Source organism: Cryptomeria japonica, chromosome 11 (genome assembly GCF_030272615.1).
Source record: "Cryptomeria japonica chromosome 11, Sugi_1.0, whole genome shotgun sequence".
NCBI classification, from domain to species: domain Eukaryota; kingdom Viridiplantae; phylum Streptophyta; class Pinopsida; order Cupressales; family Cupressaceae; genus Cryptomeria; species Cryptomeria japonica.
The window spans coordinates 509,680,589-509,706,111 of NC_081415.1; the positions used below are offsets into that span (position 1 = coordinate 509,680,589).

The 25,523-nt window shown below is 37.1% G+C and overlaps 1 protein-coding gene across 1 annotated transcript in view; it reads left to right on the forward strand.

Annotated features, from left to right (window-relative positions):
- The window catches only part of LOC131034553 (uncharacterized), a 400,008-nt gene that overhangs the window by 146,678 nt on the left and 227,807 nt on the right, over positions 1 to 25,523 (forward strand). Inside the window, exons 12-18 of the mRNA XM_057966103.2 lie at positions 1,652 to 1,697; positions 1,851 to 2,044; positions 2,244 to 2,348; positions 3,416 to 3,488; positions 5,211 to 5,341; positions 20,527 to 20,659; positions 21,788 to 21,916. Of these exons, the coding sequence (XP_057822086.2) occupies positions 1,652 to 1,697; positions 1,851 to 2,044; positions 2,244 to 2,348; positions 3,416 to 3,488; positions 5,211 to 5,341; positions 20,527 to 20,659; positions 21,788 to 21,916 (811 nt within the window). The remainder of the gene's footprint in view (positions 1 to 1,651; positions 1,698 to 1,850; positions 2,045 to 2,243; positions 2,349 to 3,415; positions 3,489 to 5,210; positions 5,342 to 20,526; positions 20,660 to 21,787; positions 21,917 to 25,523) is intronic.

The window sequence follows — 25,523 nt, forward strand, 5'->3', positions numbered from 1 at the left end:
AACAGCCCAGATATAGAATAAACTTTGCATCTTTGGATGATGTGGGGGTCAAAAGGGGGTCACTGGCAGAGCTAGGCATTAGAGTTTCAAAAGTTTTGGTTTTGTAATTCCTTGGCAGTGCACTACCATGTAAATGATTTTGAACCTGATGAATTTTCATTGGCCGCTGGGGAATAAGTGGGACCCTTGGAGTTCTTGTGCCAGTTGCTTAAAAGAAGGAAACAAGACAAAAGAAAATTAATCACCCCTCTCAGATTGCTGCCACTTTGCTGAGCTGTGTTTTGGTTTTTCTCAGTAAAAAAAATGGAGTTGTCAAGGTTCGGTTGATGTGGCAGCCAGGAGGGACCGGGGTTGAAGGAAAGACAAAATGGGTGTGGGGATTTCAAGGCTGGCATAGCCTATTTAAATAACAAATAATTCAGCTGTTACACCTGTTCACAAAACAGCGATGGCTTCAGGTTTCTTTCCTTAATGTTATTCAAATTTATTTATTTATGTTCTGAACATTTTATTAAAAAAATCTTGATTAGTTTTATTTATTTCAATCTAGCATCTAAAAATTAAAAAATATAAAATAAATTGTCTTGTCGGAGAACAAAATTTTAGTAGAATCTTTGGGAAATTCAAAAGATAAATATTCCAGTGGCAAACTGTTGGAAATTATGGAGGCTCATTTCAGTTGGTCTGAAGGAGTTTGGGATTCTTGGAGACCTTGTGGTGATTAATAATCTTAAGAGATTAGTTCTAAAGCATGCATTATCAGTCCCATAGAATCGACAAATTTTAGTATAGAAATACACTAATGGAATCTGGGAAATAAGGTTTGAGTTTGAATACATTTCCACTGTAGGATTTTTGATTAATTAGATTAGCATATGAAGGATATATATCATAGCTAATCTCTGCAGTTTCATCAATTTAGTGTTGTTTCCATAAATTCATAACTGGGATTTTATTCTAGTGCTGATTTTGCATGGATCTGGCACAGCAATAATGCAAAATTTGACTTTGACTTCCAATTTTAACGCATTAGTTAAAAAGATCATTTTTAGCAAGATTTCTTCATGGGTTCTTGCACAAATGTCTTGGTTCTAGCTGTCAAGCATAGTTACCAGGTTCAAAAAGCTTCAATTTGGCAGGAGGTGAAAAATATCAGAATTTCATAATTAAAGAAAAATTGTAAAATATCAGAAGTAATTGAAAAATCTTGACTGAATTAGACAATTATGGCTTGTTCAAAAAACCTGGACTGAACCAGATTTGAACTAAATCTGGCCATAATGTATGCTTCTAAGTCACATGTCTTACTTTTTTAAGCTTAACAGGAGCGAAATTTAGACAAAAATTTGTATCGTATGTAGGATGGATGAATGGCTTCATGTTCCAATAAAATGTGTTTCCTGTTTTAATCTGTGGATTGATGAGAGGAGTTCGAGTTTGAATTATGTAAATTGGCCATGTATATTTCTTAATATTGTTGAAGAAGTTTTCATGTGTGTTTTTTAACCTGCATATTATAAGCAGTTGCTTACAAACATTGCTTGCTCTTAAGGACAATTTAAATCAATGGAGTGAAAAAAATTATATTCTGTTTAATTTCTTACATGTAAAATTTTGCCTCTTTGTACTTACTAATTTAGCTATATACCAGGCAGGAGCAGTTACTATGTGTTCCAATGGAACAAAGAATCCCACTGGTATATTTTTCGTGCATAAATATACTTAAGAAGTTGTAATTTATAAAATTTTGTTGCTTCTGGGTTCTTTTCATATGCTCTTCTACAGTCATAGAGTTCATGCATATTATGTGTTGTTGTAGATCTATATTTTTGTGGATGATGGTCACACAGGTCAGAGTTGCATCGAGGCAAAGGTCTCGTCTGTTGGGGCAAAGGTTTGTTATAAGAATAGATGGATGGGACAAAAGATCAAAGATTCCAAGTGGTCATGTTGTACGTGTTTTAGGCCCAATTGGTGACATCAATGCAGAAAATATGGCCCTGTTGATAGAGAATGATATCAATATCTCTCCTTTCAGCTCAGCGTGAGTAATACATTCTTTTTGAGGGAGATATCTACCTTGAATGATTGCTTATCATGTTTTGGAAGCCAACAAATCAAACTTGTAAATATGCTTTGGAAGACTATACAGTACATATAAATTATATAATTATATTTATTCTTTGAAGTGTTTTTCACTTGACATTTATTCTGAACTAGGTCTTACACTTCTGTAACTATAGTTCACTGCAGGAACTTCCAGAAGATACAGAGGAACACCCATGGGTGATACCTAAAGAAGAATTGGCCAATCGTCGAGATTTACGCTTCTCACATAGAGCTTACAGGTGATAATTAGAACCTTAGTTTTGGTCTGTTTGAAAAGTCAAATTTACTGAAGTAAAAATGATTTTGGCATTTTGCCAAGATGAACACTTTTTATCTGGAATATTTCAAGATGTATTTTACTGTTCTCATATGTGCACATGTATTGTAAGGACTAAATATTAATCATGTATGCTTTATTGTGTGGTTAATTGGTTTTATTTGGCTGACTAGGTCTGTAGCCATGATTCATGGATTAGTATATTTTCCCTCTAAAAATGTGTGTCACGTAATATGGTAATTGCTTTTGAGGTCCTTTCCACTATTTGAAGGTCCTGTTGACCACTTGGATGTGAATTTTTATTAGCTTTCTGGGTGCAATGTTCACTTCTAAATCTGCTGTTCAATTTGTTTTCTGTTTGCTAATCATGAACTTATTGCCCAAAACTCAATTCATCAAGAAGAGAATAATGATGTGTCTGATAAATAATCAAACAACCCAATATTTTCGGAATTGATTTTTAATTTATCAATTCATCTCTAAATTTTTTTATTTCTGACCGTGAATCTTGATCAAGCTAATGGCCGAGGATATATTGCTAGCAAAAAAAATTAATATTAAAGATTTAAGTTCTTAATGTTAGAAGTAGATTTTTGGATTTCAACTCCATGACTAAAGTTTATGGATTCATTCATATTTGGTTATTAATTGAATTTTATTACTTTTATGTTTACTTGAGACATTTTATGGAATTTACTTTATATTGAAATTAAAATTTTTCAATATGCGTTTTTTTGCCAATTGGTCAATGAGGATTCATAGGGGTCCCTCACTTGATAACATGAGACACAAAAAGGGCTCAATTTCTAGGTGGAACTGCACAAAACTTGAACTTCGTAAATTTGTAGTAACATGAGGGGCATGCACAGCGTTATGCATGGAAACTTGAACCTAGGTTCTCATTGGAATGGTGCTCCAACTGTACCACTCAGTCAAACAAACCGGACATAAGTGAATTGCTTTTTAATGTTTTTCGTTTTCATAGGTTCAGTTCTGAAACTCATTTTAAACTGCTTGTTTCGGTTGCAGCATTGATCCTCCTGGAAGTAAGGATGTGGATGATGTTCTTTCGATTTGTGAGGTGTCTGATAATTTTCTCGAGGTATAATTCTTAAACTTTGTTGGTTGATTGCACATCAATTTTTAATAGTCCTTAGGTTAGGATTATGCTTGTGTAGATTTTTTTATCTCTGGGATTCAGTACTTTTGTAGAAAAAAATATAAAAGCCATAAATATGTACATGTTAGGACCTTAAAAACAGGAATTGAGCACCACATGTCATGTATATGCTAAAAAACTACCATAATTTATAGAAATTTGAAATGTAGTATAGTAGTTTTCTTACATAAAACTAAACTGTCAAAAAATATACATAAGTAGTTTTGTTACTTTTTGTGTAATAGTTTGCGGTATTCTTCTGGTTGTACTTGGGATGAATGAGGGATGCCTCGACGTGCCCTAGATGTCATGAGGATCACTAGGCGTCCCCACCATCTCGGTGATGTCCCTAGAGAACCAACAAAGGTGATAGGATGTCCTCCCTTCGTCTTGAAGACATCCTCGCCCTCAAAATGCCAGAATTTTGGGGGGGCTACGCATCCATGTGGAACAATGGAAAATTACAAATTCTCGGTGAAAAATTAAGAGGGATCTTACACTCTTAATCGTCTCAACCCCTAGAAAAATCAGGCATAATATGGAATGTTTCTTGGAAAATGAGATACTTAGAAGTTATCCCCATTGTTATGGTACTTGTTGATACCTATTCTAAAATAAAAAATATATTTTCTAAATTTTTATTAATTCTTTTTTTTTTTTTTTGTATATTTAGGTCATTAGGGAGACCAAGGTTCCTTGTTATTCCTTGAAATTTTGCTGGCTTCCCATCCATTCTTGAATCTTGTCCATGTCTTTTTGTATCCTCTCATATTGAAAAGTTGGGGTCACATAATATAAATCTAGTTATGCTTGATTTTTATGTAAAAGCATGGTGTGAAACTCACTTGTTCATGGGCGTCCATTTGACATTGTAAACCACATATTTCTAGTATGTCACTTTGGATATGATTGAAATTACTTTTAGTGGCACTACATAGTTGATTACAATTGACCTAGATTAGTTGTAGGCTATGTGACTAAGATAGGCGTTAACTTTTATTTTATTACTAGTTATACTTCCTTGCAAGCTAATAAGGTAAAGTGATGGTTAAAAAACTTTTTATATTACTAGTATTTATTGAAAAATGATGGGAGACCTGTTGAATTTGATTAAAGAATTGCTAGATACCCTAGCGTCAACTTCATAGTTATATTAGTCAAAGTAATATTTACTTGAGGTGATTAATAATGCATCAGTTGATGAATGTTATAAAATGAGGAAATAATGATAAATTCTTCTGTATATATAGCTTATGCTTTCGATATTGAAAGTAATCATTGTTCTTTCAACTCATTTTCTAATGCTGATGATGGCTCCTACATGCATCATAATAACACCCATGGTATTAAGGTAAATTTGTTACTCTCAAATTGTGTGTTTGTGCTTTTAGATTCCATAGCTATATATGTTGCAAAGATGTATTAGTATATTCCTAGTAATCCTAGCATATCCATGGAATTATTTTTCTGAAGCTGTTGATCCTGTTCACTGAATTATGATCACGTATAATCATGACCCCAATCGTTTTCAAGGAAATAAATTGAAGGCATTTTTTTGTAATCCAATAACTTTTTGGTGTTTTCTTATTTTTCATTCTTGGATGCTTGTTCAGGTTTTTCCTCTCATTGTTAGATTTATGGATATATTAATTTATTTGTTTGTAGGTTGGAGTTCATATTGCAGATGTATCATACTTTGTTAAGCAAGATTCTCTTTTAGATCTCGAAGCTCGTACACGTGGTACCACTGTATATTTAGTGGGAGATACTTATCACATGCTACCACCTATCTTGAGGTAAAATATATAATTCATTCTATGTAGGGATTCAACGTCCAGCATAAAATCATATGACTTTTTTATGTTACTGTGAAAGAAGGGAAATATAACTGAAACAAGACAAATAAGGGCAATGAAACATAAACACATCTAACCGTTTAAGCAAGGCTAGGTGCAAATGAAGCACTTTGTAGCTCTACTAGTATATAAACATGAACAAAGAGTAATAAATTTTTCTTTAAAGCATCTTTTAGGCTTTTTCCTTGTGAAATATATTTTTTCAAAAATATAGTTAGTTTTATATTAGGAAATATACTTATTTATTTTAGGTTACAATGCATGATCATTTGAATTTGATTGGCATTGTTGGAGGTTATAGGAGATAGAGGAGCACTTAATATTCTAGCATTCCCTCATTAAAGAGATTTGTGGGAGATTCTATTGCTTGTACTTGGATCTAGGGAATCTTGGTTCTTTGCCTCCTAGATGCAACTACCTTTAGTTCTTGGGTTGTATATGGAATCCACCTGACTAGTATATTTAAGTCCTCATTGTTCATATTTCAGTGGCTGGAATTTGGAAATCTTAAGTACTTGGAGGCTACAATTGCCCTTCCCAATGTTGACACATTGATGACATTCATGTCCTCTACGAGCAACAAGGGAAGTGTTTTCATCATTTTTTTTTTCTAATTGTTGTAGATTTGTTGTTCCTAGATTTAGAAGGTCAGTTACCCTCATCGTCCTCTTCCTATCTTCATTCAAAAAGACTTGACTAAATTTGAATTACTAGTGTACTTGCTAATAATAGATGATTGTTTTTGATTAAGGGAAAAATAGGTATTGAAGGGGACCCAAAACCCTGTACAACAGGTTTTGAAGGAACCTGAAATCCTCAGATTTTAGGGGATCTGAAACCCACACAAAGACCGCTGCAATAAAATATTACACAGATAACCAGCAACCAACCCACAACCATACAACACAAGATAAGCATGAAAGAACTGGCTGTAAAAACAGAAGTCCGAAGCCAACAAAGTAGACTATTCAAACATGAGTAAATAGTGATTCCAAGCACGCTTTACCTTAACAATGGGTTTTAGCAAGGATCCCATAACCTCCAAAGGGTTCTGATAGGCTCCCTTAACCTTATCAATGGGTTTTTGCAAGGCTCCCATAACCTTAACATCCAGAGACACATGAACCTCCCAAGCCATCCAGATCAAGAAGAGGATCAAAAGGTTTTGATAGGATCCTGTTGACGTGTATTTTGTACACCATCATACACAGAATAAAATACCAATAGGGATCTTATCCTCTCTTGAGAAAATAGTCTCTAACTGCTGAAGATCTGCAAAAAGGATCAGTTAGGTGGACTCCAAGGTTCTTTTAGTGGGGTCTCCACGTGTGGACAAGCTTTTTTAGTGGTATGATGTGATTTGCTGTTTCCTCCAAGGGGTCTTACGTATTCAAAGCTCGAAGATTTTACTAAACTAAAAGGAACTTTCAAAAAAAAAGCAAAAGATAGGGTTTTAAGAGGTCTAATCTAGCCTAACCCTATGAATGACTTAGCATGGACGAGATTTGGCAAGACTCAACCAACTTCAATTTTGCCATCAGATAACAACTCAATTGAAATTAGTGCGATCTTCTAAGGTAATATGATGGTATTCAATGCATCAAAGACCAAGGATACTACTACGAAGGTACATCTCCAAGACACAATGATAATTGAAGATTAAGGACTCAAAGTGTTCTCCAGTCGACCACGCAAGGCTTTCCTACAATCAGCAAGAAGCTAGTGGTTTGGATTGCGAATCCTACCAAATATCAAATCTCACACTTAGTCTTTCAAATTAACAATCTACTTCGATTGAGCATGATTCAAGTACGCCAAACAACCATGAAGATAACTCAAGAAATTTGCAACAAAACACCATAACTTCAATATTTTATTGATTTCCAAGTCATCATGTACAACAATTGCTTGAATTTCTCTCTTCAAGGCTCAATCTTGCTACAAAATAAAAATTGCTTCTAACTCTAATCTCTCTTACATCAACTATTGACTCTTGCTCTATTGACTATTATCTGACTATTACCAAATGAAATGAAAAATAGGGGTATAAATAGCATCCCCAGTTACAATGAAAGGTCCAGATTGAAAACAAATCAATGGACAAGATCATGACACCTAAACCCTAATTAGGGTTTGTTACAAATGACCTCCTTTTTACTGAACAATATTAAATACATAGCCAAATATTAAATTCGGCACAAAAACCTAGGAGGTATCAACCAATGAGAAATAAGATGTCATGTCATCTGTAACAACCTTTCATCTAGAATCCTATTCCCTTTCCAATTCTCTTTCTTAGCATATGCAATGAATTTTGTCACGATTCCTTCGATTTCTGTGATTGGAATCTCGGGAAGATTCTTGATACTCTCTTCTAAGTGGATAACCTGATCGAATGCATCTAGAAGAGCTGCGTCCCAAGTAGGTTCAAGTTCCTTCGTTCTATCAATCAGGAGCATGGTAGCATACATCTGATCATACTGCTCATCTGTGACATCTGCGTCCTTGCGAAAGATGATCTTGATTCTATCCTCAAATTCTTGCATATCCACATCTGTCTCGACCTCGATCCTTCTGCCAAGAATGGTACGAAGTACCTCAAATACTCTGTCCTGGATCGGATTGATCACCTCCTCAACTTGGCCACATCTAACACCGATGTCCTCGAAGAGAACACTCTTTATATGGAGTAAGGTTGACCACTGAAACAAACTGTGAGAATCACCTTCTAAGATCCTCTCCTGCGCTAAAATTCTTCTGGATGTGTGTCTTATAACTTTCAAGACAGGGATGGTAACGTCCTTGGTATGGGCAAATGCAGCTACTGTTACCATCAATCTGTGGATTATCTCAAGAACTTGGATAGCCTGATGAGTGATCTTCGACATCCTTGTAACAAACTCTATGGCCATTGTATGAGATCTATCCATCCAACTACATGTACGCTGGACCAGGTTCCTGAATCTCTCTGCTTCATTGATTGATTGAAGGGGCAATGCTTGCACTGGTGATCTAACTGGATCCTGACGTCCCAAAGGTTCATTGATGTGACTGAAATATGTTCTCCATGCACCGACCTCTCTCTCAAGCTTTCTATTCCTTTCCACTTCTTCTCTAAGCTTGTCTTTCAATGCTTCAAATGTGTCGGTAGCATCATCCATTGTCTGCTCTGCTGTGGACGGTCCTAACTCAATAGTCTGTATATGATAGTCCTCTGCTAGGATCTCACCCTCATATTTATCTGCTGCCGGTGTAGCTATCTGCAGTTTTCTGGATCCAGTCTCATCTCGAATCATCTTGGACATCTTTGTAGCCGCCTTCTTCTCTGTTATCACATGTGAACGTCCAACAAGGCTCTCTAAATCAATTGCATTGTCCTCGTCCTCAACTACGATCACCCTAGTTAATCTTTCCTTCAACCAATCTGGGATATTCGATCTTGTCTCTTGAACTTGAATTTCTTTATGTACTATTTCTTCTTCTCTGGGAGGAGATGTCATTTCATTATCATCATCTAAATCATAGTCTTGGAGAGATCCATCTGACGAAACATGCTGTGCCCGTCCTTCCTCCTGCCTGTCATTCTGTACCATCGACTCCATGGATTCTTCCACTCGAATTGTTCTATCCTCTGGTTTGGAAGAAGTACCTGGTGTTTGATCTTTGTTGGCACCTTGCTTTTTCTTGGAAGGCTCTTTCTTTTCTGATCTTTCCTTTCTCTTTGAACCTCTCGAATGGAGATTGCCCTCACTGGCACATCGAAGGTTACCTTCACTTGAATTCCTAGGATTAGGATTGCCTTCACTCACACTTGCTCCACCTTCGGCTGGTTTCTCTTCCAAAGTAAAAGACATAGCTATGCCTTGTTCTCTCAACTTCTGATGCTGAACGTCTACCCATTTGCGAGTACAAGACAAGACTGGTGCCATCAAATCATCTAAATCCACGACCTCGGGCTCATTCCAATCCAACCTTATTGTTTTGCTTTCTCTATCATAGGAAGACTGGATGTGCCTGCCATTGTCCTGTGCTTGGTCGGAAAATCATTTATACCAAAAATCACTCTGGTCCCTTCCTGAGGGACAGGAGCGAACTGGGTCTTAGCACTCTTGTGGACGTCTAAAAAAATCTTCAATTTGTATTCAACGCGTTCATCTCATGTTTTCTCTTGCTTTTGAACGTAAACTTGCCTTGGTTTTTGCCTGGATTTTGCCTAATGAAGGATATCGCTCTGGTCCCTAGGAGAGGGACGAGAGCTACAAGGTACTTCGCCTTGGTCCCTTGGAGAGGGACAGGAGCGATTTGGTCATTCTAGGTCATTCTCCTTCATTTTTGCATCTCAAATTATATTCATTTGGTAAAGCATCTTCCTTTGGACCCTTTCAAATTATCAAGTCATCGAAATCTCGCAAGGACAAGGCAAAATTGAATTTATAGCTCCGGTCCTTCACTGAGGGACAGGAGCGATTTTTCTCCTGGAGGCATTTCTGTGCTCATGAAAATCTTCAATTTATATTCAATGGAAAGATCTCGCCTCTCTCTATCATTTCCAATTCGTAATTCATCTTGACCCTGCAGGAATAGTAAGATATTTGAGAACGAGCTCCCGTCCTTCACTGAGGGATAGGAGCGATTTTGCTCCTACAGGCCAAAATATCATGATTTTACACATTTTATCACTTCACAAGGCGAAAACAAATCATTTGAAATGCCTAGGATCAAAAATCAAAAAGGTCAAAATTTGGTCAAAAATATTCAATCGGACAAAAATTCACATTTCACTTTCAACACTTAGACAAATTAAAGCTCTGCATCAACATTCCAATTGAAAATTAGACCATTCTGGCGAATTCATTTCATTCAAAATTTGCATCCTAGCAAGGAAGCTCAAAAAAGCTCTCAAAAACGACTGGATTCTGGCCTGAAAAGACAAAATTTAAAACCCTAAGGCTTGACCCTAAATCCAGACGACTAACTGACTAACAAAATCCTAAAAACGAAAGCGAAAACGAACGAAAAACAAGCAAAAAGAGGGGGTCCCCATTTGCGATGGGGCGATGTGTGAAATGGTCACAACAGATCCCCAAACCTTCTTATTGGGTTTTAACATGGCACCCAAAACCAACTTGCAAAATATAGCAAAGCCCTTGAGCTAGGAAGTCCAAACCTCTTCTGCAAAGCTCCCCTCCACCTCAATAGAAGAGGATTCCACCTCCATAGGTTATCAAAAGAAGACACCACTGGGAAGATGAGCCGAGCTTGAAGCATCCCCGCATCCAAGCAGCCAAAGACAAGTAAAGTCTCCACAAAACAACTTCGAAACCTCTTCCTCATGGTAAGTCACCGTATCCATAGAGGACACCACCACCTCAATAGGAATCACAAAAGAGGATGAAAGGAGTAGAGAGAGCCTAAGCCAATCCTTACCCGCAAGAAAAAACTCCACCTCAAAAGGTGAAGACTCCACCTCCATAGGAGCCACACAGAGATGGCCCAGGAGACTAGTAGAAGAAGGCCACTTGAGCAAACTAGAGAAATTTGGGCTCCAATCAGGCCAAGCACAATTTCAAAACAAGAAATTTCCCTATACCAAAAACCGGGAAAACAAAAAACAAGAGGGTGCCCTTGAAAATTAGCAGTGGCACACTAACAAAACAAGGACCCAAAAAGAAAAAAAGAGCAACAAACCCCCCCCCCCCAAAAGACAAGAGGCCAGCCCCAGAAAGTGTTAAAATATTCGATATTATTAAACAATAGAGCAATAGCTCTACATAAAAAATTTACAAGAGACGATGTTTCTAAAAGAAACAATCGTAGACTGAAGCTTTAAATAGAAACTAACTAAAGACGACTAAAATGACTAAGATGACCATTAAAGAAGCATTACAATATTCTAATACCCTCCCTTAATGGTCATCGTTCTAACTACCCAGAGAAAAACAAAGAAGGCTGCCCTCTTCTTCTTAGAACGTTCTGTGACATGAGCTTGCCACTGACCCTCCTAGAATTAGGAGAGCTTTGGGATAACATAAATCTCCACAATTTTTTGCAAATGAGCATGATGCCCCAAAATAGACTGCAAGAAGCCACGATTTTTTAGGAAAAAATTGTTAATATATTTTGGTCAAACAACATAGCCCTAGCAACTTCTACTATAGTCCTATTCTTTCTTTCAGCTACCCCATTTTGTTGTGGCTTATAAGGTACCGTTAACTCCCTCTTAATCCCAACATTTATACGATAGTCTTTAAACATATCATAAGTGTATTCCCCCCCATTGTCTGTTCTTAAGGTTATGATTTTCTTACCTGTCATATTTTGTGCAAGAGCTTTGAATTCCTTAAATTTAGAAAGGATTTCTTCAGACTCTTTGTACCTCAGAAAATATATCCAGGTCTTCCTAGAATAATCATCTACAAATATTACATAATATAAAAATCCCCCTAAGGAGGGTACAGGCATGGGTCCACATAAATCAGAATGAACTAATTCTAATACATTTTTGGATTTACTGTTGCTAGAATTAAAAGACCCTTTAGTATTCTTTCCCAAGGCACACCCTTTGGAGGGTCCTTCAGAATTATGACTTAGCTTGGGTAAGGCAATCACCGTCTTCTCTATCTTAGGTAGGGCATGGAAATGAAGGTGCCCTAATCTTCTGTGCCAAAGTTCATTCGAATCTGGAGTCTCATGAATCAAGGCTAGAGGTGGAGTGGTGCAAAGTCTATAGAGGCTCTCCTGTCTTACTCCAATGGTGTGGGCTTTCTTGATGGTGGAGTTCTTTGGCCAAGGAAGTACCTTTCCTTCCATAAAGGTTAATCTGTAACCCTTATCTTCGAGTGTAGAAACTGAGACAAGGTTTCTCTTTATACCAGGTACAAATAGAACTCCAGTCAGTTGTAGGAATATGCTTGACTTTAGGTTGATATTGCAGGTTCCTATTCCCATAACTGGATAATTTGAGTCATCACCAATTGTCACTTCTTCATTTGAATTTTCCACAAGTGTATCTAGGTGCTCACGAAATCCAGTGATGTGTCAAGATGCTCCGCTGTCAATCACCAATGTGTTGGAACTGGAGGTGACTTGACTAGAGAGGGCTGAATAGAAAACTAGCTTCTCATAATCACTACCTTTCTTAATTTCAGCCATTGAATCTTGTTGCTTGATCCTGTTTGGGCACTTCATTGCATAGTGCCCACATTGGTCACATCTGAAACATTGTACTTCAGAGATGTCTCTCTTCTTCTTTGAAGACCTCTTTCTATTTGAGCTGTTGTCCTTCTTTCTATTAAAGTTCTTCTTCTTTCTTTTCTTTTGGGAATTAGAGTTTAGAACTTGAATGGCTTCATTACCATTGTTTTGGTTTATTCCTCTTGTGACAAGCCGAGATTCCTCTTGAATGCAATTGGTTTTCAATCTATCAAACTTAGGAAATTTAGAACAAGCACTGATTCCTTGAATGAACGATTCCCATGAGGTAGGAAGTCCATTTAGGACCATCATAGCAACCTCTTTGTTGTCTAGTAGATGTCCAATAGTGGATAGTTGATCCCCAAGCTCATTGATCCTCAAGAAATAGGATGTACCCGTTTCTCCTTTATTCAGCTTTATATGGTGTAGTTGATTCTTTAGGGTGAGCGCCCTGCTAGTGTTGTTGATTTCATACATGTCAGCTAGTGCTTTGAACATCTGAATGGCCGTCTCATATTTAGAAATCACTGGCACAATGTGGTCTCTCACTGAATCCACAATTATCTTAGGAGCCTTCTAACTATCCTTGCTCCACTGAATTTTCTCTGTATCATCAGAGGGTTTAGGAATTTCACTTTTGACACGGGAGTCAATTTTATTTTCTTTCAAAACAAGCAGGATCCTGAATTTCCAAGATACAAAATTTGATGGTCCATGTAATCAGTCTTCAAACGTAACTCCGGTTGCCATTAAGATTTTAGGAATGTGATCTAGTAAGAACCGGGTGAAAGTCTATGAGATTGTTACAAAATTTTAATATGATCTTCCTTAACTTAGCTTTGATAACATGTTAAGTTTTGATCAGATTGGTGACATATACAACAAGCAGATTGAATTATCCAAATCTGATCAAAACTTGACAAAAATCACCAAACCTAGAAACTAAAGTTTACAAAGCATCATTTTTTTTCCGAAAAAAATGGTAAAAACCCTAAGATAGGAGCACCTGTACCTATGATTTTTGAGGATAAAATTAGGCAAAACCCAACACGATTTTTGCCTAAAAATCGAAAAACCCTTACAATAATTTTTGAGGAGAAAATTATAAACCAAACAGAATAATTTTTTTAGGATAAAAATTATTAAAACCGTCTCAGAAATTTTTAAGAGAAAATTATTAGAACCCATTAGAAATTTTTGAAGGGAAAAAATTAATTAATACCCATCAGAACATCTCTAGGCGACCAAATAAAGAGGCAGATTGCATGCCCTAGTCGCATTGTTGTAGGGAGATGAAGACATCGAACAAGGCTCGACTCCACGAAGCCCTAGATAGAAGGTACAAAGGATTTGAAACCCTAGGTCACAGGATGCAGAATACAAATGTGGGTTGCTGATTTGAAACACCACAGTCGCGAACAAAAACTAGAAATCCGTGTGCATGAAAAAATAGAAGAAAAAGTCCATGATCTTCAAACACAACACCCAAACCGCCCACGAACACAGGTCCACAAACCCACAAAAATTTCGGATTATAGCTCGAAAAGAGCCCATGAAATTCTACAAAGATTTCAACAGAACCTCCAATGATTTATAAAAAATCGAAAAACAAATTTCTCGAAAAAATTCTAGATAAGAAGAGGTTATGAATTTTTTCTCAAAACATTCGCAAATTTTATGAAATCCCATTGGCATATCCTCTGATACCATGTTAATATATTCGATGTTATTACACAATAGAGCGAGAGCTCTATATAAAGAATTTACAAGAGATGATGTTTCTAAAACAAACAATCGTAGATTGAAGCTTGAAATAGAAACTTACCAAAGATGACTAAAATGACTAAGATGACCATTAAAGAAACATTACAATATTCTAATAAAAAGGGGAGAGGAGGGCCTCAAGCACACCATAGACCCCAAGCATCACAAACAAACTCCCACACAAGGGACAAGAACATACAACAAAAGCAAAACCAACTTCAACACCAAGGACATCAAAGTGAGAGAAAGGGGAAGGGGACAAGAACATCAAAGCACAAGTTCTTAAAAAAGACGAACCCAAGCACTTCCAACAGCATAGTAGCTAAAAAACAACCGACCAAAGCAAAAACTCCCAAAACCAGCATTAGGCAAAAGCCAAAAAAAGCAAAACTGGCAAAAAGCCCAAAGAAAGAAACCCTAAAGGCCGACCAAGCCACAAACACCGAAAGAAAGGACCCACTACCAAAAGCAACCAAAGAGGGGGCAACCAAAGAGAAAAGCCCAACCAACCAAATGCCCAAGAAAGAGGCCTCAACAAAAAACCCAAACGGAGTAGAGGCAAATCCACAAACAGGATCCCCAAAACGGTACCAAGTAGAAACAACAACCAAAGAACAGATCAGGGGATCCAAAACCACTGAGGACTAATAGAGGAACCCAGAAACAGATATACCAAAAACAAATACGAGATGCTAAAAATAACCCCAAAACATGTCTCCAAACTTTCCCATAGCAAAACCCATCACAGATCTGGAGACAACGGATAGAGCCACAACTGAATGCAGAAAGAAGAGATTGCACGATGTCTCCACACCACTAGGATTGAATATATTGCCTCCCAGGCGAGAAACTCAAGCAGCAACGAGCCCCCAAATCATCATCCTACAATTCTGCAACAAGATTTGCGCTAGAAACCCTAGCTCTTGAACGCCTGCTGCTCCCGCTCCTACTCTGCTCCATAATCTGATTGGGACTAATGTTAATGCTAATACTAGATGATTGTTGACATTGAATTTCAGGAGAGTTTATAGGAGACATTCTTTGTGACCTATCAGGTTAACTTATCTAGCTGCCCTTAGTCTCTTGGTCATTCTCTTGTGGATATCATAACAGCTTGTATTCATTCTCATAGTAATTGATGATGGAAACATTGTTCGTGATGTAATTGATATAATAGGAAACATTTTGCTTTGTTGCTTTGCTCTCTGTAACCTCTATGGAAAGATGCCTTATTTTCTCAAGCTTATTTGTAATGTTTAGTATATAACATAATCTGTGATGGCCCCATCCAATCCCTAAAACCAAGCAAGTAAAAGGAACCATGTATGGTCCAGGCATGGCAGGCCTAGGACACTTTCAACTTTCAAGTTATTCAGTAGCAGAAACAATAAGTGGATTTAGCTAGAATAATAAACAAAGGTATGTTACCAGTTTTCATTAAGTAGTTTTGATAGGCAGGAAATGGTTATGTTGCAAGGAAGCTTCTTGTATTATCTTTATAAATGGTAATAGCATTCAAAGCCAATACAACGAAGGACAAATGAGTAAGGTCAAGTATAAGGTCAACACATGGGCAACATTCATCTAAAGATGGACAATGACTTTATGATTGGAAGTGATCAACTAAGGTTGAACACTCTATACAAGGGAATAAGGAAAGCAGTGACATTCAAATGTAAGAAATAGACGATGTTACAGTCAAGAGAAATATGATTGGAGACATTGAAGTTTAAATTATAGATTTAAACTTATTAAATTTGACTCCCATACAACCATGACAATGCTTGATGGATATTAGCAGCAGCATATTACAAACAACCCAAGACATATCCAACAATCATGAAGGCAGAACATTCATTATAAAGAGCAGTACTTATTAATAAACCAAGACAAGTCAAAGACAAGAGATTATACAAGTCAGCATTACACATGTTGCCACATCAGATGGGAATGAGAACTAACAAATAATATGATTAGTAATTCATTTACAAAGAGGTGCGATCTGAAGAGAAAGTGTGATTCTAGACAAGTGAAATTAAGCATTGACAAACCATAAACTATCTTGTACATAATACTTCTAATACAGTTGTTATAATTAAGTGGAGCACTTGTTATGATTAGATACTATTCCTAGGTGAAAGGATGCGATTTGGATTTGTTTTTCATAAAGGTATGATCTGGTTATGATTAAAGTCATTAATAAAGATGGTGCAATATGTTTAAAGGAAAAGAGGTGCAATTTCATAAATAATATCTGAGTTATTTCAGTAAGGACATGTCTCTTTAAATCTGAAACGATATATCACTTCAAAGAATATGAAGATATAAAAAGGATAACTACGAGAAGAGATAAGGAAGGGGCGGAGATTTGGTTATCTTATTTGATTCATAGCAGATTGCTAAGAAAGCCAGGTAAAGGTGTTGTATTCACCCTCTTGCAAGGCCATAGACGCATGAGATCTAGGAATTAATAAGCAGAGACAGCGTCCACCTTTCTTGCATGAACACAAGGATTGAGAACAAACACAGCGAATAGATTGAGGTATACCCTCTCAACCATCCATCGCATGATAAAGAGAAGTCAGTCAGACACAGCAGTCTTATCGCTAGAATATCAAAGGAAATTTTTGTATCAACTGCCAAAGAAGTAAGTAAGCCACAATAGTGTTTTTCTGCATTTATATCTGTATTCAGTCACATTGGGCTTACTTCTGATTTGAAGACCAATTCCTCTTGGAAGATAAATATTAGAAATTCAAGTAATACTATTGATTGCTGATAAAGAATCCCATATCCATACAAATTGAGTCTTGTTTAAATTCAATTCTTTATCTTTAATAAGATTGTAAGAGTCATAAATATAGTTGCATCATTTCACAGAATTTTAGGGTTTACTTGGTTTGGTTTCAATCAGCACTATCTACACTCTTTTAGTGGTTTTTTAGTTTACTTTCAATAATCAACATTTTTTTGAGCTTCTTTTTGGTCCAATATGATATACGCAAATACTTTGGAGTTTAATTAACATTATTTTTCATTTGTTGATATTGTCATATTTAATAATAAACCAAATATTTTTAATAACCTGGTTATACTTTTGAGTATAATTTACATTATTTTTGATCTCTTGATATTGTCATATGTAAGGTGTCACAAGGCCTTCGATTTGGTAAGTTGATTTTTGACTTAGACTTGGAATTGGTTCTTAGGCTTAGCCAAGACTCGACAAATTGAAAAAACCATGAAATATAGAGATTTTTAAGGATTTAAAACTTTTATGATGCACCCTTCAATAATTAAATTTTGAGACACACCTAATGAAATAGAGCTATTTGATCACATACACAACTATACATTGATCATATGAGTATAAAATAAGATTTTAACATAAGGAAACAACAATATGTAAATATCGTCAATCAAGTGTTTTAGGTGTACAAAAAGTCTTGGATTATGAAATCCATCGCATCGACGAAAAAAATGACAATATGGAGTCATGAAGTATAGTAGAAAGGAGCTTGTATCCCTCAACGCAGCATTGCTAGATCCATGTGGAGTTATGCAATTGTGTCTCACCCTTAGGAGCATGTAATGTCCCCATTTTGAAATAGGATTTTGTTTACCGTTACGGTGTCAATTCAGATTACAGAGTAAACAGAATGGAAATGAAGTACACAGATGTTAATCATGAAGTAATTCACAGAGCATAAACAAAATTCAGAATATGGCCAGAATGATATATCTTTATTGCATCAGATAAAGTGGATGTACAATAATCACTACTGCCGGGTTCCCTTACAACATAGCATAAATACTACTCAGCGGTTGTCAGAGATACCAACCGTTGCCAACTGCCAGTAACCCCTATGCGAACCCCACATGGCCAATTAACTTAACAAAACAGGTTTTATCCCGATGTCGGTGAATTACCGCCAACAGATCTAATAATAAATAATAATAGACATAAAATAATAAAAATATAATTTAATATAATTAAAATGTAATTAAGTTAATCAATGGTCAAAAAGCATAGAATGAAGAGTTTTGACTCTCTTAAACATGAGATATAAGAGGGAGAAGAGATCATTTGAAAAGGTATAAAAAGGAGGGAAGAAATGAATGAAGCATGGGAATCAAGGAAGGATTAATGGAGGAAGAAAGGAATGGGAAGTAGATAAGGTTGTGTCTCTTTCAAAGGGCAAGAAGTATGAAAAATTGTACTATTTCAAAGGGTGCTAATTGTGAAAGGTTGTGGGTCTTGCCAAGGGGCCAGCATGATGAAGAGATGGACCTCCCCCTCACATGGGAAGACATAAGGGGAAGAAGATTCATTTGAAGAAGAGATGGAAGGGAGATCAATTTGGATAATAATATATTATTCTCAAAAGCAACAATGAAAAGTGGTGACTTAATGGTTATGGAAGGTGGTGCCTCAATTGCTATGAAAGGTGGTGACTCTTCCACCAATAAAGTATAAAGGAGAGATCATTTAAAGGAAGGGTAGGAAGAAAGATGGAATAAAATATTTAAGGCATTGAAAGCAGATTTAGAAGCAGACCTAAATTAGGAAGAGATCAGATTGAATATTAATAATTAAATACAGCAGTTCGAACATACTTGTGGTTTTTGGGTATGAGTACTTGTACATAGAATGATGGATATTATCTGCTCATTGATGATTAATAATATGCTGTTGCTTATGTCTGTCTAACATATAGATATATAGAATACGTAAAATAATATAGGATGATGTATATATATTCTGTTTTTCAACCATGGTAGGGTTAATGAAGGATTACGAGGGGAATTGTGATGGGGTGCTCTTCTAGGTATGCTTCCTCATGGTGGTGACTGAATGGTCCCATGAGGCCAAGGGGCTACAAGGGGTACTGCCTTTGGGCTTAGAAGGGATGGGCTTTCAAGGCACCTTATTGTGAATACTCCTCATCCTTAACATACCAAGAAGTCCAATCATAAGAAGTGGGAAATGGATGGCAAAATGAAGGGGGAATAGTTATAGGACACCTCACTAGGTACACCACCTCATATGAATGGAATGGGCCACATGAGGCCAAGAGGGATGGTATATCCGCTCTTTGGCCTAAGGGGAGGAATTCTAGGGCACCCTATCAAGTCACCTTATTCTAGCTTCCCTATGGTTGAATTTCCCCAATAAATAAAATATATCTTATGATTAAGTTAATGTTCCTAACCCTAGTTAGAAAGTTACTTGGAATTGTGATTTTAGGGCAAAAACTAGGGCATTTATAAAAGGGGATATTATGGAACATTACTTAGGATAGGGTTTGACTTAGCAAACTATAAGTACAAATGTAATTCAATTACTAGGAATTTGATTGGGAAAAATTCAAAAGAATAAAAAGGTGTTGCCCTTCCATCCAACATGGTCTAAATTTATTTCATTTAAAAAAAAAAATAGAGTAGGGATTTTGGGGCTAGCGCCCCTAGTGGGGTAAAGAGGCAACACCTTTGGTGTGCTCTTCGTCATGATATAGGGTGGGGTTGAGGAGTGGAGCAATTTCCACCAAGCCCATATAAAAGCTTTTTGGGATTACAAAGACCTTCAGGTGCATGCCTTTTTTCATAATTTTAACGCTTTTAACCATCCTCCAAAAGTCTTCCAACCCTAAAAAATCTCGACTTTCATGCTTTCACGTTTAAACTTATTCAATTTTTTAGTTTTTTTTTAATTTTCCCCTAATTTTCATAGACCTGGTTGAGGGTACCCATTGGGACTTTCCAAGTCTGTGTGAGTCTTGATGAATCTTATAACTATGATAATAAACCAATTATTTTTCATTGTCATATGTATTAAATTATTAATAGACCGAATATTTGTAATGAAAGAATAAACCCCCCAAAAAAGGGGACTGAATACTTATGGGTAGAACCTAGACAAGTCAATATATTCAAAATCAATAAAATAAAAAACTAGAAGTCATTTGTTGCTTTACACTTTATCATTCTGGTGTGTCCAGCAGGTTTCCATTTACCATAAAAAACAGATATTTTTTAAGTTTAAACCAGATCTAATTTGTTTTGCAGTGGGTACAAATCAATTTTATTGTTTTGATAATATTATTAAGATACATTTTCTTTCTTTTTATCTGTAAAAATTGAAGTTGAATCTGTTTGTTGCATGGCAGTGAAAATTTATGCTCTCTCCGTGGAGGGCAGGATAGACTAGCTGTGAGTGTCATTTGGACAGTTGATCCGGACAATGATTTTGAAGTTCTAAATATTTGGTTTGGAAGAACAGTTATTAGATCTCGTCATCAGGTTTGTACTTTTTTATTCATGCTTTTTCCTGTGGTTGTATATCTCTCTAGGTTTAATTGGAACATATAACCATCTTGCTAGTCTATGGAACTATAAATATGGAAGTGAGAAGAACAGGAAGTTGAGTAATCTTAAGCTTACTTTTAAGATGTCGCTGTATTTAAACTAAAAACATAATAAAATTCCTTTTCAAGACTTTTGAAGTTTAAAATTTAAAATCACTTAACAAAATTCTTCCCAATGTTAAGCATCCAATGATTGCCTTTTCCCTTATAATGTCTGCTTTTCTCTACGATGTCTTATCTCACATTTTTTGATTGAAATGTAGAACCAGCTTTCCACAAATGAGAGGAAGTTCTGAGGAACTTTAAACATGAAAGTGAGAACAAGAGAGTGTAGAGGAAGCTTAAACTTACGAGGAAAACTGTGTTATAGTTTAAACATATTTATAACGCATATCTAAAAGAAAAATTCAAGTTTAAAATTAAAAATCATTTACCAAAACTCTTCTCAATAATAGGAATCCACTTGTTTTCTGTTTCGCTATATTTTCTGTTGTATTAGGTGTATCTGCAGTTCAAGTACACAGATAATTTCAATTATAAGTTGATGTAATCTTTTGTTATCAGGTTTAATATGAAATGCATCATTTCTTCTAAGAAAAAATTAATTTATAAATGGATTCTAATGGAAATATTTCTAAAGATTTGTAAGCTGACTAAATGCTCTAGCACATTTAAGAGTCTGGATTTCAAGGTGGCTTTCTTCAAGCGTAAAAGTGTCTGAAAAGTGAATTCCTCTAGGTGCAACTTATTGTTTTAACAGTGCTACAGTCTAGTGGCTGAAAGCTATTTTTGATAGCTTATAAAAATATTTTTCATTTTTAGAATCTATAATGTTCTCTGACCTAATATTGCTTGATACTTGTACTTCTAGTTCCATTTATCTAATTCAATCTTGTATTATCTGTTTCTTCCTTGGTGTTGACATATCAAGTACTTAACAGAAAATATATTTAATCCCTCAAAATGTTAATTCTTGAACACAAGTGATGGAAATGCTTCAGTTGCATATATAAATTTTAAAGGCATATTACATGATAACTACTTTGTTTTGCCTTTGTTGCAGATGTTTTATGGCCAAGCACAGGCAATACTTGATGGTGTTCCCTTGTGTGAGGGATGGGAAATTGACGAAAGCCCAGAAAACTTGGCTCAAGTACAAGCAGATTTGTGCAACCTAGCTTCCTTTTCCAAGGTAAAATTATTGCTTTCTTATATGATGATCTGTGTATTAGAAGTAAGAGGATATGGCAATGAATTTGTGTTGATAAATGTGTTCAAAGCATAGCAGAAAAAATATTTTTGGGAAAAAAATTGGCAAACCAAACTATCAAGATTTTATCAAAAAATGAGAAAAAAATTGGATTTTCAAAACATATTGAAGAATGCCAAAAAGGAAAAACCTGCTATTCTTAAAATTTAAAGGCACTTGAATGGCATAGAGATATAGATAACAAATAAAAATGATAGTTTACTCCATGTATTGTAGAATATATATTATTTTCTTTGATGTTCATTTTGCTGATTACATTGCATAGCAGAATGCATATTCCATGGTTCATAAACTATGTTGCACGGGGACGCATCCCCTGCCTTTTTTCTCTCCTACCCGTACTGGGGACGAAACGGGGACGTGGGGATGGGAATTTGCTGTTTCCTAAGCGTCCCTTTTTTGGCAAAAACACAGGGGACGTTTCGGGGATGGGTGTTGGGGCAGTAGGGGACAGCAGGGGACAGCCAGCTCTCCCCGGGACAGTTGGCTGTCCCCTACGGTCCAGAATTCTTAAGTCCAAAATAAATTAAAATAATACCTTTTTAATTTACAATAGAGGCTCAGCTGGCCCCACCAAGACCCCAAATAAACATTAAAATATAACAAACCTTAATCTAATGCATGAAACAAATAAAAGGAAGAAAAAGACACTCATTTTGACATTTGCAAAATAGGAAAAGAGCAGCAAGAAGAGAAGAAGTAGCTGGTTAAGGAGTGAACAGCAGGTGAAAGAGGAGCTTAGAACGTCAAATCTACTCCACTAGAGGTTGAGGAGGACGAGACACCTCTAGGATTGCTTGGGGTTCCATTGGTTGAGGAGGCAGGCCCTCATATTGATAGTGACTCAGATAGAGACTCTACCTTTGGTCTTGATTTAGACTCTTAATCTTAGACCTACCATGTGCTGATTATAGACAGCCATATAGTTTTCCATTGAAGGACTCCTCGCCTTTGCCACCAGAGGGTGTGCTGAGGAGTTTGGGCGATGTTTTGAGGCCAGGGGTTGGCCTGCTATGGAAACTTCTGAGATGTTGGCAGATTGGAGGCGTGAGAAGACGACTGAGGTTGGTGGAGTACACAATGGGTAGAGCAAGTTTTCAGGGATGGGTACGACCAGCTCAGATGCACCTAGCATGGTGCCTCGGCAGCAGAGGCAGAGTGGGTGGTGGCCATCACAGCTTGGGAGGAGCTAGCCACTCAACTGCATACGATGGAGATGGAGTTGGAACAACAGAGAGCCCGAGCGACCAGCCTAGAGGAGTTGGCTCGTGCCAGGATGGACTTGGCCCAGGAGACGGCGGGGTGTGCACATGAGGTAGCAGAATGGGCAGCCCTTGAGACCCATCTCACATCTACTTTGGAGGCGTTGGATGGTAAACAAAAGGAGCTGATGGAGGCAATTTTTATGGTGAAACGATCCAGGGAAAGGCAGTTGGTAGCTGAGTGCGATCTCCAGCATAGGACACAATAGGTTCACCAGCTGAGGGAGCAGTTGGCAGCGGCAACACCACCGGCCCCTTCTTCATTAAGGACACCCTTTGTACCCCCTCAGCTTTGATTTTCATGTTTGGTCTTTGTGTCATTTCCTATTTTGTTGTATGTTGTCAGGAGACGACCTTATTTGGGGGGGATGATGTTGTCGGGTAATTATGTCGTATTTTAATTAGAAGGTTACGGGTTTAAGGGTCGGTGGTTACGTGACGGTTGTCGGTAGTTGGCACTAGACAACCTACATTGACACCTATATATATGTACTTGGTTTCCTATTTCAAGGTGAAGTTATTGTCGAACAAAGTGATGTGGTGAATGTACTGGCATTTGATATTAATGAATACATACATCTGAGTTCTTCTGTTTACTTGCATTGTTGTATGCTATCATATTTACTACATTTGTCTACTGTTATGCACTATTGAAACACACCCCCCTCGGGGGAAAACAATGGATGATGACAATAGCACAAACGAAAGTAGCAATGGAGAATCAAAATCAGTAAAAGGTCTAGAATGCAACATGATGAGAATGATGAAGGAACTCAAAGTTGAGGAGGAATTTTCAGAGGAGACTAAAGAATATTGGTACATCGAGTGCAAGGTTGAGGATCACACTAATTCATCCTTAAAAATTGTTGAGTGATATTTGCCAAGTGATGGGACATTCCATGAAACAAAGCCCATACAATTTGAAGACAAGAAGCACACAAGTGCTCTTCACTCAAGCCCAACAATCAACCATGTTGACCACACCTCCAAAACCACAAAGCAATAATACAAATGCTACTTCTAGCGGATACCATAATGGATGGGGAAATAGCATTTAGTTCAACAATAGTGGACCTAGAAGAAAAAATCAATATTATGCCAAGGGAAGTCTGGTGATCCAATGTTGTAAATTTAACAAGTGGGGTCATCTCACTAGGGAATTCCAAAGCAGTCAGAATAAAGCAGGAATATCGTGCAAATGATGTGGACCCAATGACTATAAAGACATCAACTACCCAAAACAAAAGGTTATTAATATGCTAGACATGGAGGAACAAGATGAGATAGTCCTAGAAATCACTAGAGCATAGATGAAGAGGGTGATATACCTAGACCTTTGTATAGAGAATGAAGGCCTTTGAGAAGCCAAAGTAGAAGTAGAACAAATGTTGGCCAAGGAATGAAGAACCTCCAATGAACTTGCTAGTACCTCATTGTAGTCGGAGTTAGAGAAGAACATAGTATGACGTGCTATAAACAACCATACTAATCAAGGTGACAAACCTTCAAAGCATGCCACAACTGAGAGTCACAATCACTAGTGTGGTCTGTTTGCCCTCTCGGGTGAATAACTTAAAGTACACAGATAAAACACGTAATGCAGAATAATAATGCCATAGATATCAGATAAAGTATATGAGATGTTATTCCCCCCATAATCGTGTGTCACAAGTTACATTCAGAAGTATATAAAGATACCGAGGGGGTGCGAGTGCCAACCGCCGCACCACAACTGCCACCCCTCGGTTGCCACTAACCAAGACAATTACAACTTACAACTTGATTAACTAGTTTTATTTGTTTACAATATTGCCGCTAACATCATCCCCCCCCAAAAAACAAGGTTGTCTACGGACGACAAAACAACATGGAAGGATTACAACATAAAACTCAGGACTGAGAAGGGGGTGGAGGAAGCGTCCTTGGTGGAGAGGGGGCGGTGCTCAGGCGAGCGTGTAACTCGTAGACTTGGTCAGTCCGCAACTTGAGGTCCCGCTCCGCCACCATCTGGCGTTCCATCGTTGTTTTCACCATTAATGCGGCCTCCAAAACTTCCTTATCTTTCTGATCCACCTGCTCCAAAGCGCTACTCAGTCGGTTCTCCAACATAGTCCTGTCTTCGTCCACTTCCTCCAACCGTGCCTCCAAGGCACCCCTAGTCGTCCTCTCTCCGGTTAACATTGTTTCCAAGGCAGCTCGTTCTGCATCCCATGCGGCGGCCGCCCGGGCCAATTGTTCTCGGTGGAGTTCCTCCGTCTGCTGGAGCC